At 33.0% G+C, this 16721-nt stretch overlaps 2 protein-coding genes and 1 long non-coding RNA gene across 5 annotated transcripts in view; 2 read left to right on the forward strand and 1 right to left on the reverse strand.

The window, feature by feature from the left end:
• Positions 1–620: 620 nt before the first annotated feature.
• LOC140056574 (tripartite motif-containing protein 2-like) lies at positions 621–4545 on the reverse strand. The gene is made up of 2 exons (XM_072101996.1): positions 4441–4545; positions 621–3662 (listed from the first exon to the last, which is right to left on the reverse strand). Exon 2 carries the CDS (start codon positions 3660–3662, stop codon positions 1521–1523), a length of 2142 nt encoding a protein of 713 aa, XP_071958097.1. The 5' UTR covers positions 4441–4545; the 3' UTR covers positions 621–1520.
• A 134-nt stretch (positions 4546–4679) lies between these two features.
• Positions 4680–16721, forward strand: part of LOC140056700 (RAB11-binding protein RELCH homolog) — a 33964-nt gene continuing 21922 nt past the window's right edge. For both annotated transcript variants that reach the window (XM_072102164.1, XM_072102165.1), the window contains exons 1-3: positions 4680–5020; positions 14115–14276; positions 16611–16675. In XM_072102164.1, coding sequence (XP_071958265.1) covers positions 4690–5020; positions 14115–14276; positions 16611–16675 — 558 coding nt within the window. In that variant the 5' untranslated portion in view covers positions 4680–4689. The remainder of the gene's footprint in view (positions 5021–14114; positions 14277–16610; positions 16676–16721) is intronic.
• On the forward strand, positions 6100–7719 carry LOC140056702 (uncharacterized). Of its 2 annotated transcripts, none has more exons than XR_011846804.1 (3): positions 6100–6387; positions 7067–7220; positions 7650–7719. It is a non-coding gene; the product is annotated as an uncharacterized lncRNA (long non-coding RNA). The 2 variants fall into 2 exon arrangements; XR_011846805.1 differs by lacking the exon at positions 7650–7719 and adding an exon at positions 7349–7393.

Genomic DNA, 16721 nt, shown 5'->3' on the forward strand with positions numbered 1-16721 from the left:
ATTTGTCCAAAAGCATATTTCACACCACACAGTACATGTATATCTGAAAGAGGATGCAACAAATGTACGCAAAAGACAAAATAACCAGTCACACAAAAAAACAAATTGTTTTCTTTTTATAACTTTACATAAAAATGTAAACAAAAAAAATACTTATATAAGCAATTTTTTCTGCATATAATTGTGTTTTTTTTTTCAATTTTTCATTTCATTAATCCATTACAAAAGCAATTAACAACTAATTACAATAAAATAATTGTTATTATTGATCATATAATGGAACAGTCCAATCTAATTGGATTTCTAAATTTTAACACGTAACTTCACGTTCACGGTTAAAACATTAATGCACTAGAAACTATTACTTGTATTACTACTATAATAATACAATTATTTAATAATTATGTATTTTTAAAAGTACTATTACTAAATGAATTACCATTTAACTACTGTTACCTATAGTTATCATTATATTTTGTTATAAGTTTAAATCTTATCATCAATATTGTATCATTATTGTTACAACAATTGAATACAATTTAAAATGTTAAAATACTAATACAATATATATATACACTGTACAATAATTATAACCATATAACATTATAATTAAATACAAATTTCAGTGTATTAATTAATTATGTTTGTTTGTTTATTAATTCTTTTCCACACACATCAATATAGATTTTATTAAATATTTAGATTTAAAAAAAGTATGATGAGTGTGGAAGATGACCAAATAAGTTGAAAACTTTAGGATATGGTCACCTTCGTTAATAAGCTCATTTAATGTTTACAAAAATGTATAACATATTGTATATTTTAAATTACTGGTTACGGTTAAATGTGGGAAAATGATAATAGTTGTTTTGTTCGAAAGCACTTTCAGTGTCACATCAACCAGTAGGCCTAGTACATGGAAACATGTGATGTGACAGTACAGTATACAGATTGAAGACAAGATAACCAATATCACCAAAATTTTCTATGTTAATTTTCTTTTTTACATTAAAAAAATGTAAAAAAAACAAAACAACTTTGTCTTTTAAACTAAATTATAAACAAAAACACAATTGTTCCTGCCAATAAAATTCTATTTTTCAATGTCAACTCTGTCATAATAGAATTCCAAAGCATTCAAGTAACAAGGCTATATACATGGCTGCAGTCGCATATGCAAATTTGAGTTACCGACTGACCAACCAACCGACAGAGTTGCGTTGCACGTGACTAAAAACATTATTGTCCCCCCAGTATATTAAAAACAATTAATACTGCTAAACAAAATTATTATTTACGGTAATAAATAAATTAAATTAAAAAAATAAATAAAATGTAATCGCTATTAGAACTTATTATTATTGTTACCACAATTGAGGATGTTTAATATTCTGGTAACTAAAGAAAAATTTTAATAATATCAAGTTTATTCAGTTTACCTGGAAAAGATGTTTTTTGTATGACTGTAACTGTATTTCTGTAAGCTCAATCATTTGTGCTAAGCTTGGTTTAAACATTAATTAATAATCAAATATTTTTACTGTTTTGTCTTCATAATTTGCCACTGCCAGTCTACGTGGATGGTGTGATATGATGGATAATCCAAAAGGACGGATAAGTCCATCTTTTTCTTGATCAATCCTTTTAAGGAACTTTCCATTATTATTAAAGAGCTGTAGTTTGTTCTCACTTGATATTATGATGTTGTCATTATCATCAACTACTACTCCTCTTGGATATCGTACCTTACCCTCTATTGCACCTTCATTTACAAGGATTTTAATAAAATTTCCCTCATTATCAAATAATTTTAAGCAGCTTTGACTACAGTACATTACAAGAATATTCTTTTCTCTTGTAAGCGCGACATCTTGGCAATCACCAGTATTGGGTGCTATTTCCTTAATGAGCTTTCCACTTTCAATGTTAAACATGGCTACATTCTTACCATTAGCTACATACATGACACCTGATTCTTCATCCACATGAATACCACGTGGAGATGTCAACACTCCCTTACCAATTAATTTAACCACCTCACCATTCATAGTGCATATTGTGATGCATGCATTACTGTTATTACTAAATACTATATTACCATTGTTCATTTTGATCAATATGTAATATGCTTGCACACCTTTTGATAGTGTAACCATATCTATGTATTCACCTAATTGCTTGTATTTGTACATGACATTGTCTAGACATGAAACAAGCAAGCAATCATCTCCATAAGTTACTACATCAACTACATTTCTATCTATTTTTATAGTTCTTAATAATCCTTCTTTCTCCACTTTGATAGTCATTGGTGACTTCTTAATGTGTTCACCATCAACTCCAACATCAACTTTGCAAATCCCTGCACTTGTGCACCTTCCTTCTACAGTATAGTCACCATTGTCATCTTCTTTTACTTGAATGATGGTTGTCTCTCCTGTTGCTTGTGTCAATGTAGCTTTTAAATCGTTTGCATGTATTTTACATACATCAGTTTTAATTATTTTAACATTGATTGTTTCACCTGTTGTCATATTCTCACATCCTTTTAATGCTAAACATTCCGCCCTTGATTGTATAACAATTCCAATATCTTCATGCAGTGAGGCAATTTGCTGATTGTTTTTTAGAAAGTAAATCTCAGCATTACCATCAAATTTTGTTTCAGAAGCTTCCTTGATCTTTTCATCCAGTGCTCTAATGACATCATTACCAGATAACATTGCAGTTGCTTCGTTGCCCTTCTCTAGGTGATGAAGCAAATTGATGTTTGTATTTATATACGATATTGATGATGTCACATCCTCTATGTTAGCATCAGTTGCCTTCCTCTTGATTTTGTACAGTGCCTCCACCTCACCTTTTAATTTGTCTCCACTGTCTCTTATTCTTGTTACCAATTCTTCAACATGATTTTCAATTCCTCTCAAACTTGTTTCCCTCTTTTCATCCAGTTTCTTTACACGATCAGTCATTACTTTAAGATTATCATTCAATTTTCCTGTACATTGTGTAGCAACTTTTTTCAAATCCGAGGATGTTTGTTTCAACGTTTTAAATGCATCGGATATGCTGATGGTCATGTGCTTGTCTTTTCCTTCCCATTCCTTGTGATCCATGATTGAACAGTGTATACAGATGGCAACATTGCATATTTTGCAAAACACTGTTAAAGGCTCATTGTGGACGGAACACATAGGTGGGTGCATGGCATTGATTTCACTGACACTCATGGATCGAACATCTTCCACCGAATGCAACTTGTGATTTTTGCAAGATGGTATGTTCTTATGGGCATCATTACAAATGTGGCACAAATATCGTCTGCATTCTTGACAGTAGGTTTTAGACTGACCTTCCTTTCCACAAATGCATTTTGTCTCATCTGTATTTGTAAATTGTTCAATTGTTTCTAACAAATTATTCAGAAACGTGTTGGGTGGTAATTTCTTTAGACCGCCCTCTGGAATCTGATAAGATTTCGAGCAAGTTGGACAGGTTACTTTGTTAGTTTTCTTCAACCAGTTTTCAAGACAACTCAAGCAGAAGCTGTGAAGACAGGCTAAAGTTCTGGGTTCATGGAGTCGATTAAAGCATATTTGGCACTCTAAAACCTTTTCATCAACATCTTCTAGAAATTTAGCCAACTCACTGGTAGCCATCTGCAAATAATTTAAAATGTTACCTTCAATAAAAAAACAATATTATAATTGTTCATAATTCATTTTTTTATTGAGCAGTTCAGCATGAATGAAAAATCAATCAATTTTGCATTTATTCTAATATAATTATTCGACTGTGTTGTGACGTAATAATAATTCTGTATTCTCTAGTCGCACAAGTAAAAGTATGATTTTTTGGGGTCGTCATAGCTAGCAATACCATGCTGGCAGAAGTTAACCTATCCATCTGTCAGAGTTGTGCATGATTTGAATGATATGCGCAGTGATTTCATTGTTCAATTTGTTCAACATCCCATACAATTTGAAACAGCACTGTGGAAAGTGACACTGACAATAATGTATGCTTTCATATTTTTATGACAAAACATGTTTGTGCATAAAAAAAAATTACAAGCATCACAATTAGTACTACTAGTATGTACTCTCTCTCACTCCGACGAATACAAATACGCCTAGGCCTATACCTACCCTTGCCTAGAGTAGAGGCTAGGCCTAGCCTAGCTAGTAGGCCCTAGTAGTAGTAGGCTAGCCTCTAGGCCTACCTACTACTACTACTAGAGGTCTAGGCCTAGCTAGGCCCTGGGTGGGCGGCCTCTAGCTAGGCTAGCCTATTAAGGCCTACCTAGAGTAGAAGCTAGTATAGGCCTAACTAACTATCTGCGCCTACCTAGGTATAGCCTAAAAATTAAAATTAAACCTAAAAAGTTGGCAGTTTTCTAGGTTCTCGCCAACAGTAAATTATAGCGAAATCTCTTACATTTATTTCAAAAAGTTAACAAATTTGGGATCGATCCCAAATTTGCTTTGGTTTACTTCAGTTTGAAGATTGTTCCGTTCCGTTGGTGGTTTTTACGTCTGGTTTTTCCCGTAATTGTATTTTTTGTTCTTTATTAGAATAGCGCCCTCAACAAAAGATTGATTTTACGCATGATTGAATCGAATAGATTAACCTAGGGTTAAAGGTTATATTTTCTGATCGCGATTTGTCATCAAAAACACGATCATCATGGCTGACAATTACAATCCGTTTTTAGATGATATTGATTCAGATACTGTCGGTGTTAGTATTGCAGATTGTATTGAAGTTGATGTAAATAGTAGTCAGGAAGAATTATCTACTCGTAAGGAAACGTTAACACCACAACCAAATGAATTAAACTGGGATATAATCGCAGCTAAGCTAATCAAAGACAACCTGGTTCTCACCGCCCTCGAACTGCATACTGAGTTGGTAGAGAGCGGCCGAGAGCTGCCCCGCCTCCGCGATTACTTTTCTAACCCTGGGAATTTTGAAAGGCAAGATAATACATTCAAAGATGCAGGAACTCTACCACTACGTAAGCTAATTTTAAATCATAAACTATTATAGTTTATTCTAAATTTCTTTTAATATTATTTTTACATTACATTGAATTTAAATTAATAAAATAAAGAATGAAAACATTATTGTGTGTGATGAGGCTATGCTAGCTATATGGCCCTGCTGGCTCGGATTAGGCCAAGTTGAGCCGCCGACAAGTTGAGCCGCCACCAGAAAAACGTTATTTTTTATGGAACGCCAAATGCTAACTTTCGCCGGTGCTCGTTCTATTTATATTAGGGATCGATGTACATTCAAAAGTTTATATATCATGGTTTTTAGTATATATATTATTAAATATTATAATTAAAGAAATAATTATGAAAATCTGGCTTGTAGATTCCAAAATATAAAACATCACCGAAAGTGATCGTTTTAGCCAAAAATGACGTAAACATGTTGCCCCTCAGTCGGCAGTTGTATGAACTAGGCTTACTCCATTTTTCGGTAAAATAATTACATAAAATCACGTTTTTTAGTAAAATATTTTGTGTATTAACATTGTAAAATTCAATAAAATATGATATTAAAAGATTAGTAAATAAAAAATAATATTTATTTAACCTCATTCGAAGAAGGTTAATACTCTATTAATTAGTCCTGAGAGAGGACAACATAGGCCATCGGGTGAAAATCCTATCGTTCAATCCCGTTCCAGTCTCATTAGCCTAAAAAAACTCTACATGATAATTATGTTAATAATATTTTAAAAGTAATAACACAAAGTTTCACCTAAAAAACGTATCATATAACAAGGAAATCACATTTCAACGTCAGTATTTGAAAATTTTTTTACATTGTGTTGACCCATGACCTTTTCCACACGAAACTCTTTTAGCCAAAAAATGTTTTTTTTTCATTGAGGTTTTATTCATTAAATAAAATATTTATTCACAAAAACTACATTGAAGAAGCTCAGTGATATTTAGTATATTAATTATAACAGAAAACTTGATAATAAAACAGTATTATCGTAATTTTAGTACAACAATTGTTAACGATTTGGTGAATATGGACGCGTGACATGAACTGTGCACAAACAACAGCATGGCTTCGATTGATGAAAGCCACGTTTGTGATCTTCAAATAAAATGTTGTTTTCACCATGAAAACATTACTGATAAAACGGCATTTCCAATTACGGAAGTTCGATTTTATAAGGTTGTTGCTTGTACCAAGTTATGGGTAAACTTAGATGGTACCTGTAAAGATATTGCTAATAAACTAGTATCCGAGCTAGATATTCTTAATGCGTCATATGAAGACATAATAACAAAGCATCCATATTTTGGATTTCATCACCATTGTTATCGTAAATACATCAACACAAGAACGATAGAATTGGTAAGTTTAACACATTCACTAGCCTAGGTTTATTTCCTTTAGTGCAAACGATTCAAACCAAAATATATAAAATTAGGCCAACAGAAGAGTACCCTCCTCCTACCTTTCCTCCAAAATAAGGTCCTTATCTAGTCCTAGCTAGGGCCTGGCCCTAGCCTAGGCTATAATGTATACGCCCTGACAGTGACTCGAACAATGAAAGTAACTAGACTAAAAATTAGAAGTAGGCCAACAAATAGATATAATATACAACTGTGCAGTGGTAGTAAACTGAGAAACTCTACATTGCCAGTTAACAAAATTATTCTTAATTTTTCATTCAGGCTGAAAATCGTGTGTCGAAAAAACGAAAAATGGAAAGTTCCCAGCCAACTGACCTTGCTAGTACTAGTAGTACTGCTAGTGATCCTCCACCTACTAAGAAGACAAAACATTTGTTACGGAGCAAGACCCGTATCAGTCAATCAGGGACTATTTTACCTAAAGTATGTATCATTTGTAAAAAGGCACAGAAGCAGATTAGAAAAAATTACAAAACCTGCAACCAGAAATTGAGAAAGGCTCTCACAGATGATGCAGGTAAGAGCCTTTTAAAACAATTAATACAATTTTTTGTACGTGGTATAGATTATGTACATATATAACTTATTAACCATTTTTTTATGCTGTATATTTAAAGGATTCCTAAGAGCAGCTGCTGAAATGAAAAATGACCAAGAAATGTTGAAGGACATACACGGAAAGAGCTGTGCTTGCATTGAAGTGAGGTACCATGACTCATGCTACAGGGAATATATAAAAATTGTGCACCGAAAGAAACATATTCATGCAAAGTATGTTTAATTTTATTTATGTTAAGTTATTGTATGTAAGCCTTATTATTATACATATTATTATTACTGTATATATTAATTTGATATATATCATATACCAACCAAGAGATTTGTCATTATTTGTTCAGGTCTTCAACAAAGTCATTTTTTGATGAACATAAAAAAGGCTACAATGTGTTTTGTGAAACAATTATTAAAGGAAGAATGAAAACCGGTCAAGAAATCATCAGATTAAGTAAACTTCAGAAGTACCTTGACAAGTATATTCAAGAAGAGGAACATATTAATTTGGGATATGTAAGGTACTGTATGCAGTTTGATTAATTTTCTTACCTTACAATGGAACATATGCGTAATAATGATATTGTTAATTTAATTTACCTTCACAATAAGTTATAGCTTCTAATGCAATATTTTGTTTTATAACAGGTCAGATTTACTAAAAGCAAAACTCGAAAAAGATTTTCCAGAGCTTGTATTCCATTTACCAAGTAAAAGGTTAGTAATTACAAATTGTAGATATATAGATGGTAACCCATAACAAATTGGAATGCTTTTTTTTTTAACAATTTGAATGTATGTATACTATATTATAATAAAGTAATTATACTTTTTTTGGCATTTTTTAGGAATGAGGCAACCATGGTTTATTTTGCTGACATATCCACAGGCTCTTTTGCTGAGCAATTTTTGGAATCAGAAGAGAGTACTGACCTGTCATCAGATGCATCTGTTAATCCTGATATATCTACCACTACAAATAAAGAGGAAAGATATCATTTGCAAGATGAATCACGAACAATTCACTTAGCAGGTAAACCATATTGTATAATTGTTTTAGACAACATATGAATTCATTAAAATAATAGCCTATTTAATGGTAACTTTATTTGTCTTTACAGGCCTGATTTTAAAGAATGCAATCAAGACATCAGAGTCAATGGACTATAAGTGGCCTCCACGAGCAAGTGATATTAACAATGTAGTTATGAGTGACATCATTCCATTCCACCTTTTTAATATCTTGGCAATATGTACCAACACAGTACAGGAACACATTGATCCATCGATGGCAAGTGTTCCAGAAGAAATCCGAAATAAACTTGAGGCAATCTGTCAAGACATTGTGTACTTAGCTTCAAGAGGCAGGCGACAAACACCAAAATCCTTAGCACTTGGTCTTACTGTTAGGCATATGACTGGTTCCACGCACCTCTTAGATGTATTAAGTAAATTTGGACATTGTAGCTCTCCAGACACTATTGTTTCATACGAAACAAGTCTTGCGATGTTTCGATTGTCCACTGCTAATGCTGTTCCGGATGGTTTCAGGCGTGGGGAACTTGTTACTATGGTTTGGGACAACATTGATTTTAATGAAGAAACCACAAGTGGCCAAGGCACAACACACCACACCAATGGCATTATGCTTCAAGTGCAAAAAGATGATCCATTGCCAACTTCAGAAGAACGTCCAGTCATTAAAAAAGGTATCCGTAAATTTAAACATGTGGAAGTTGAGCTGAATGAATACAATCGTGTAAAGCGTGTTGGTCCATCATGCAATGTTCACGATCCAGAAAGCTTGTCTGTTGATAACTGGAAATCACTTCTCACTCCTTCCCAAGAAGCAGATTTCAGATTTTTGATGGCAAGGCTATATGGCGGTGCGTCCATACCTGGATGGACAGGCTACAACATCACTACCCACAACTACAGTATCCAAAAAACTGCAATTCACTACTTACCTGTGATAGAAGCCTCTGCTACAGAATTGACAACTATTAATACTGTGATATACAAAAGTATTGATATGGCAAATAGGTTCATGTTACCGCATATAGTCTGTGTCTTTGACCAGGCTATTTATGCAAAAGTACAAGAAATTCGATGGGCTGATGACAATTTGAAGAGTAGACTCGTTGTTCGCCTAGGTGAATTTCACACCTGCATGTCCTTTATGTCCATTATTGGAAAGAGATTTAGCGATACCGGTTTTCAAGATATTCTTGTTGAGGCAGGTGTTGTTGCTGGTGGATCGATAAAAGGAGTTCTTTCAGGTCATCACTACAATCGAGCCATACATACTCATAAAATTATATTTGAGACATTTGAACAACTGAGATTCCATGCCTATCTTGATTCACTTGAAGAAGGTCAATATGACACTACCATTTCCCAATTGGAAGGAATTGATTGGAAAGATGTTCAAAGTCATAGAGATGATATTCAAGACATTTACGGCATGTATGAATGTTACATAACGATGAAGAGGAAAGATGATCCAACTTTTGACTTTTGGAGCTCTTACCTTGATATGGTTTCGTTGCTGTTATCGTTCATACGAGCAACTAGAACGTCTGATTGGCAACTTCATCTAGCCACAATCAGGATGATGCTACCATGGTTTTATTCATATGACCGAACCAACTATGCCAGGTACCTGCCAGCCTACTGGGTAGAGATGCTAGAATTAGAGAGGACCCACCCGAAAGTCTACAAAGACATATGTCAGCAGGGAACATGGACTGTTCAACGACAAGACAGATATCCATTTGCATCTATAGCATGTGACCAGACTATAGAAGAAACCTTAAACCGAGATTGCAAAATACAAGGAGGTATCAAAAGGTTCACATTGAACAGATCTGCAGTTCAACGTTGGTTGCTAGCCCAACCTGAACGTGCGGAGATTGCCAGATCCTGTGAGAGGATGTGCGGATTTGAAACTGAATTTCGTAATTCAAAAGAACTTGATGGCACACGAATCAAAATGATCAGGGACTTAGTGGAATCTGTCAAGTCTACAACCTGTAGCATGGTCAACCCGTTTACATGTTCCAGTGAAGAATTGTTAAACATAAGTTCAGGTGCAGTGGCTATTGAAAAAGTCCGTTCAGATCTTCTGACAGCGTATGATGTTGGGGAGAAAGAAGCAGATGAATTCTTAAAAAGCAGGATCTGCAGTACTGGAACGACCTCATTGTTTGCAACAGTTAAGCAAAAGAAATTGAAAACCTTTCAAGACAACTACAAGCAAACAAAAATAAGTTCTACAACTATAGTGAAAGGGAATAAAGAGCTGTACTCCCGACTGCTTGTTGTTGGGCAAACTCGTGGCATTAACATGAAGGAGGTTATGTCATTCTGTCTGGGTGATATTCCCTTTCCATTGGCCAACGGTCCGAAATCCTTGGTAAAGACAGACAAAAGTTCACTGCTAAAGATTTTGGAAGGCAAAGGTGACAACTCAATTTACACATCAAAACCTGATCCAAATAGTGCACTCATGATTGATGCAATGGCACTACTTCAAGCTATTAGTAAACGCAACATACCAAATACACTTGAAGAATTAGCTATGAACATTTTGAAGCAACTACAGTTTATTGCCTCATCATACAAATGTTCGCGGGTGGATTTTGTTTGTGACAAATATCCAATTGTCAGCATTAAAAATCTTGAACGTGAAAAACGAGCTGGAAAGGGATCAGAGGTCATCAAAATCTATGGACAAGAACAGAAAACCCCAAAGCAATACAAGAAATTCTTGTCAAATGGACAAAACAAAGAGGCTCTTATAGAATTTATTTTTGAAACTTGGTCAAAATCAACAGGTATCACAATATCATTTCCAGTCTATGTTACTCATGGAAGTCATTGCCATAAATTGACTTGGACAGATGGTGTTTGCAATGCTGTTAATGTGCCGGAATTGTTTTGTGACCATGAGGAAGCGGATACTAGATTAATTCTACATGCTGAGCATGCCAGTTATTCACACTCAAGTATAATTATCAAAAGTCCTGACACAGATGTGGCCATTCTTGCTTTAAGTCATGCCGAAACAATTCAGTCGCAGGTATTTTTTATGACGGGACACAACAACACAAAACGGATTATCAAGATCAACAAGCTAGCTGACATCCTAGGATTGCGCTTGTGCAGAGCTCTTATTGGGCTACACGTGTTCACGGGTTGTGATTCCACAAGTGCTTTTTATGGAAAAGGCAAGAAAAAAGCAATGGAGGTGATGTCTAATGCTGATGAGTACCTTGATGTTTTTCAAGAATTAGGGTCTTCATTTTCTATGTCTGACCAGCTGTTAATTTCACTAGAACGATTTGTTTGTTTGCTTTATGGTCATAAAAATGTAAGTCTTATCAATGAAGCAAGGTATTTGTCATTCTGCAAAACAGCATCTGAGAAATGTTTGCCACCATGTCAGGATGCACTTCTACAGCACATAAAACGGTGCAATTATCAATCTACAATTTGTCGTATGGCAACAACTCCTGTAGTCAACGCACCATCACCAAATGAACATGGATGGACAGTGGATGATTCAAAAATTAGTGTAAAATGGATGACTCAGGACCCAGCACCGCAGACATTATTAGAAATAATAAAATGTGGTTGTAAGTCTGGATGCAACCAAGGAAGGTGTCAATGCAAAAAATCAAGTATGAAATGCTCTGATCTCTGCCGCTGCACCAACTGCGAGAATAGACTGGAAAACAAAGCTGATGATGAATCAGAAGATGAAGAGCTTGATGATATCTGTTTGGATGACCTCTTTGCATAGGCTTTTTAATACCTTTTACTTACTGTATTTTACTTGTGACTTGTTTAATGCACTGTATTATTTTGCCTAACAATAATCATTGTTTATAATGAAGGGATAAATTTTGTGTCATGTTAGAGCATTAAAGTACTTTCATGCACAATTTCATATTCCCTACATTTATAATGTAGTATTTGTTATGTAAGCTGTAGAAGTTAACATACTACATTAGTATGGATTTTGACCACAGCCCTGGTTTTTGACTTGTGACTTGACTTGAACTTGGTTCAAAATGCCTACAATAATAAAGGGATCAATGTTGTGCCATGTTAGAGCAATTGTGCTTCCATGCATTATGTGCCTCATCCCTACATTCAAAATGTAGTATTTGTTATGTAAGCTGTAGAAGTTAACATACTACATTAGTATGGATTTTGACCACAGCCCTGGTTTTTGACTTGTGACTTGACTTGAACTTGGTTTAAAATGCCTACAATAATAAAGGGATCAATGTTGTGCCATGTTAGAGCAATTGTGCTTCCATGCATTATGTGCCTCATCCCTACATTCAAAATGTAGTATTTGTTATGTAAGCTGTAGAAGTTAACATACTACATTAGTATGGATTTTGACCACAGCCCTGGTTTTTGACTTGTGACTTGACTTGAACTTGGTTCAAAATGCCTACAATAATAAAGGGATCAATGTTGTGCCATGTTAGTCTAGAATTGTACTCTCATGCATACATTATATTCCCTACATGTGGGAAGAATGACAGAGAACCTTCACGTGGTCCTTCCTGTTATGCCTTAGGGTAACCGATCTCTGCAACTATACCAATATTACTTACCGTATGTTCATTCATGTTGAATTATATAACGGATAAAATATATAAATCTGATAGCATTAGTATCCTTTTATTTTTGTAATTTGTAAATTCTGTATATGCATCTTATCTGTACATATTTTACAGTACTGTGTATTTTACTTTGTGTTTTAACATTTAAATGATTTTATTCTATTTTTATATTAAGTTGCCATGAGAAAAACCAATTTCAAATCTTTCGTTGATGAAGTTATCTTGTATCTTGTAAATCTAAACATTAAAATTTAGTTGAAATGTGTTGTGGTCTTAATTAAATGGTTTAATTTTCAAAAGTATTGATAGAAATAAAGAAATAATTCAAATGCTTTTAGAATTATATATATAACGTGTATTTGATGGCAGACACTCGTTTATAATTGTAAATTAAATAAACTACAGTAATTTAACTTATGACGCGACTTGACTTAGCCTGACGCGTTTTACCTTGACAGTGACGCGATTAGATTTTAATTGACGCGATCTAACGAGTCGGGACGTAACAACGTACAATTACCACGGTACTCGTCCACGCTTTTTGCCTGTTACTTCAGCGGGATGTTTTTAATCTTTCGGGCTAGCGATGGTCTTTTATCAAGATAATTGTGCTTATGTGATACGGTATTTTGGTGAAAAAGTTCAAATTATTACTTAAAACATGTTAATAGATTGATCTATGACAATTTTTTGTATACTAAAGAGGTTGGAGCGAAAAGTGTTTTCTAGTGGCTTTTTTTTCTTCACCCGATGGCCTAACATGACTTTACGTGGTAGGCCTACACGTGGCGAGAAAAATTATGAGTGCACTGAATTTTTTCCTCGAAAGATTAAAAACAATTACATTATTAAATATTACTACTTTCCTTTGCTGTGTTGTTAATTATAATATGTAATTATATATTATTTATTTTCATGACACAATAAACCAAGACCATGAACTTATGTACTAGGACACCATCCTAATCACTACGCGAAATGTCGTAAAAGACGCATGCACTGGGCGTTTCATAGAAATCACCGGCGGCTCAACTTGTCGGCGGCCCAACCGGTCATATCCCGCTGGCTCGAGTTGATGGATCTGATGGATTCTCTACTTCACGTTTTTTTTTGTTTCAGAGAGATTATTTAGAGGGTTAGGTTTTTAATATTTAGGAACTTTTACCGTACCATTAGCAAACGGAAGCACTCTATAATAATTACAATAGACCTTAGTTTTTAGAAGTATGGATACGGTACCATATCTTTATTTAGCCATGGAATGGGATGGCGAAATATTAAATCCTTTTCATTCATTGCTTGGTGTATGTGCTGTATTTATATAGTTAGTACTGTAGTTTCCTGTTTTGTGTTTTTCTAAATCTGAACCTCTTGTATATTTAGTATTTATATTGTTTGTATTTATTTTATATTTATTTTACTTTCAGTTATGATTGTTTCACTCCTAACCCTTTGTTTTGTTTTCTGTCAGAACGTACTTCCAGTGTCGCGACCTTTGACTCTTTGGATTTTGCCCGTTACTCTGATGACGGTGTTAATCAGGCAGATGAACGATGTGCCGTTTTAGAATTTGAATTAAGAAAAGCGAAAGAAACAATTAAATCACTAAGAGTAAATTTAACAGAGGCCGCAGGTAATACTAATTTTCATTGTATAATCATTTTGGCTGGTTCCAATTAATGCAAATTTGGTGTATTATGTTAAAATGTATAGGAGCTTTATTTTTTTCATAATGTTCTGTGCATTTAACTAAATTCTAGCAGTATGACTAACAATTGATTATTTTTTTTAACCAGCTGCAAAATTTTTATCAAAAGACAGCAATCTTAATAATATTCATCATTTATTATACCTGTGCTAATGTACTGTGAAATAAAAGTTTGTTAATATCTAATAACCGACGACCGATTACTGTAATTTAATACTAAAAAAAGTTCTTTATTAGCAAACCTTTATATAGTTCTTTATAATCCTTTACATTTAGTGATAAACAGTCTATTTTGTGCCTAGCTTACCTGGATAAACCGATAATAGCCCTTTCTCCTCGAAGAGCGAGATATACCTCATAAAGTAGACATTTTTCACATTTTATTCTTACAGTACTGTATATCTGGAATTAATTAGAATGTCCTAATTTCAATGATTTAAAAATATGATTTATAATTTAATCTTTATGATACTATTTAGTAATTAATTTGTAATGAATCTAAAACCTCTACCATTGACCTATAAATTAAATATGTCCATGATTCTACTAAGCACAATTGTAAAATATAAACAAACTGTAAACAAATTGTTTTATTAAATACAGACATTAAAAGATTCCATTAATATCCAGAAAAATGGAATGAATGAATTAATTTTCAGTAGCCTATATCATCAATGGGCAGTTTGGAGTTTGTTGAAGTCTATAAATTATTTTACAGTAAATTATTTACTTTAGTATAAATTATTCCAGATTTTGTCAGAAAACTAATCATTTTTTGCATTTTCCTTTTACTAACTTGCATGTACTGTACATAATTTTTCGTTGTCATAAGTCCTTACACTCTCTATGTTGATTGATTAAGTTTGAGTAGGGAGTAATTACAAGACAACTCACTGGTTTGAGGTTGAATTTAATTATCCATTAAACTAAGCTTTTGTATTGTAAATTTTGAAATATTAATTATTAATATTAATGCCTTCTTTACGCAGAGAGTCAGATGAATCCTTATTATTAAAAGCTTTTCAATGTTATGAAGTAAATTATGGACATTCCATGTAACGACAATGTCTTACTTGGCAACATATTTATATTATACCAGGAGATTGAGTAAATGATTTTAGATAATAGACGAGTGTAGAGTAACAAAACATCTATTGTACTATTAGTATTTGATCATTTTCAAGAATCTCATTATTTTCAGGATTCTTAATGATTAAATATTGTAGATCCAAATGTTGATTTCTCAAAAGTGTCTTTTGTCTCTGTCATTATTTAGAAGAATACATATGCATGTATTATTATTATTCACAATTACTTCATTTCATATAATTATTTTCAGCTATTGTGTTTTTATTATTAAACAAACAAGGAAATAAAATAAACCAATCATTATAATCATAATCAATATCAAAATCATAATCAATCATAAAGTGGTTAATTAAATTTATTTACTTCATCTTTGCTACCAACGTTATAACTTTAACTTTATTTCAATACAAAATTCAACACTTGAATCATCAGATCGAAGGCTGCTACTTATTATAATACTACTGTATTTACGAAAGTTATAATTTACGTACTTATGATTAAAAAACTCTACAAAAAAAGAGAGACTTACTATTATTGAATCATATTTTATCTGAAACATATTAGTACAGTAGTAACCTGCACATACATTATTTACAATATTGGTGATGATAATTGATATCATAATTTACATTGAGAGTGGATGAAGTTTAATCTAGAATGAATACAATGTGAACAATGGGTCTCTCTGATATAAATAATCTATGATTTCCCCAATTGTTGTATGTAATTTGTGTATTGTTCTCTTTTGAATACAAAACACTATTATTATTATTATATTTTCCATACACTGTACTGTAGTTACAGCAATAGTACCTTTGTAGAAAGGGATTAATAATCCTTACATTCATTCAAATATTTTACCAGCATAAAAATTAGAGGAAAAACTATTATGAATAATGTTGACAGTATTCAATACATGTATTAATAGTATAGAGAATTGATTTTTTATAAAGAAGAATAATAATTGTGTTATTTTATAGCATTATATAATATAATGTTGGGAAAGGGGAAAGCTGAGCACAGGATAGTCTCCCAGTAGTAATAGTAGTAGTACATAGTAAAGAGGGAAGCCAATTTTTCTTATTTTAAGCCCTTCAAAAGGAGTCTTCTACGTAGATTCTTTTGTTGAATTTTAAGTTTTTTTACATTTGTTATTTTTTCTTTTTTTAGAGTGTGAATTATCGTCACCTACTCACAGTAAAAATGATAATGTTTCATCAAGTAGTGAGGTACCTGTAAGTCATTAAATGAAATCTATTTTCATTTTATTGAATTGTGATC

This window comes from Antedon mediterranea, chromosome 8 (genome assembly GCF_964355755.1).
Source record: "Antedon mediterranea chromosome 8, ecAntMedi1.1, whole genome shotgun sequence".
NCBI classification, from domain to species: domain Eukaryota; kingdom Metazoa; phylum Echinodermata; class Crinoidea; order Comatulida; family Antedonidae; genus Antedon; species Antedon mediterranea.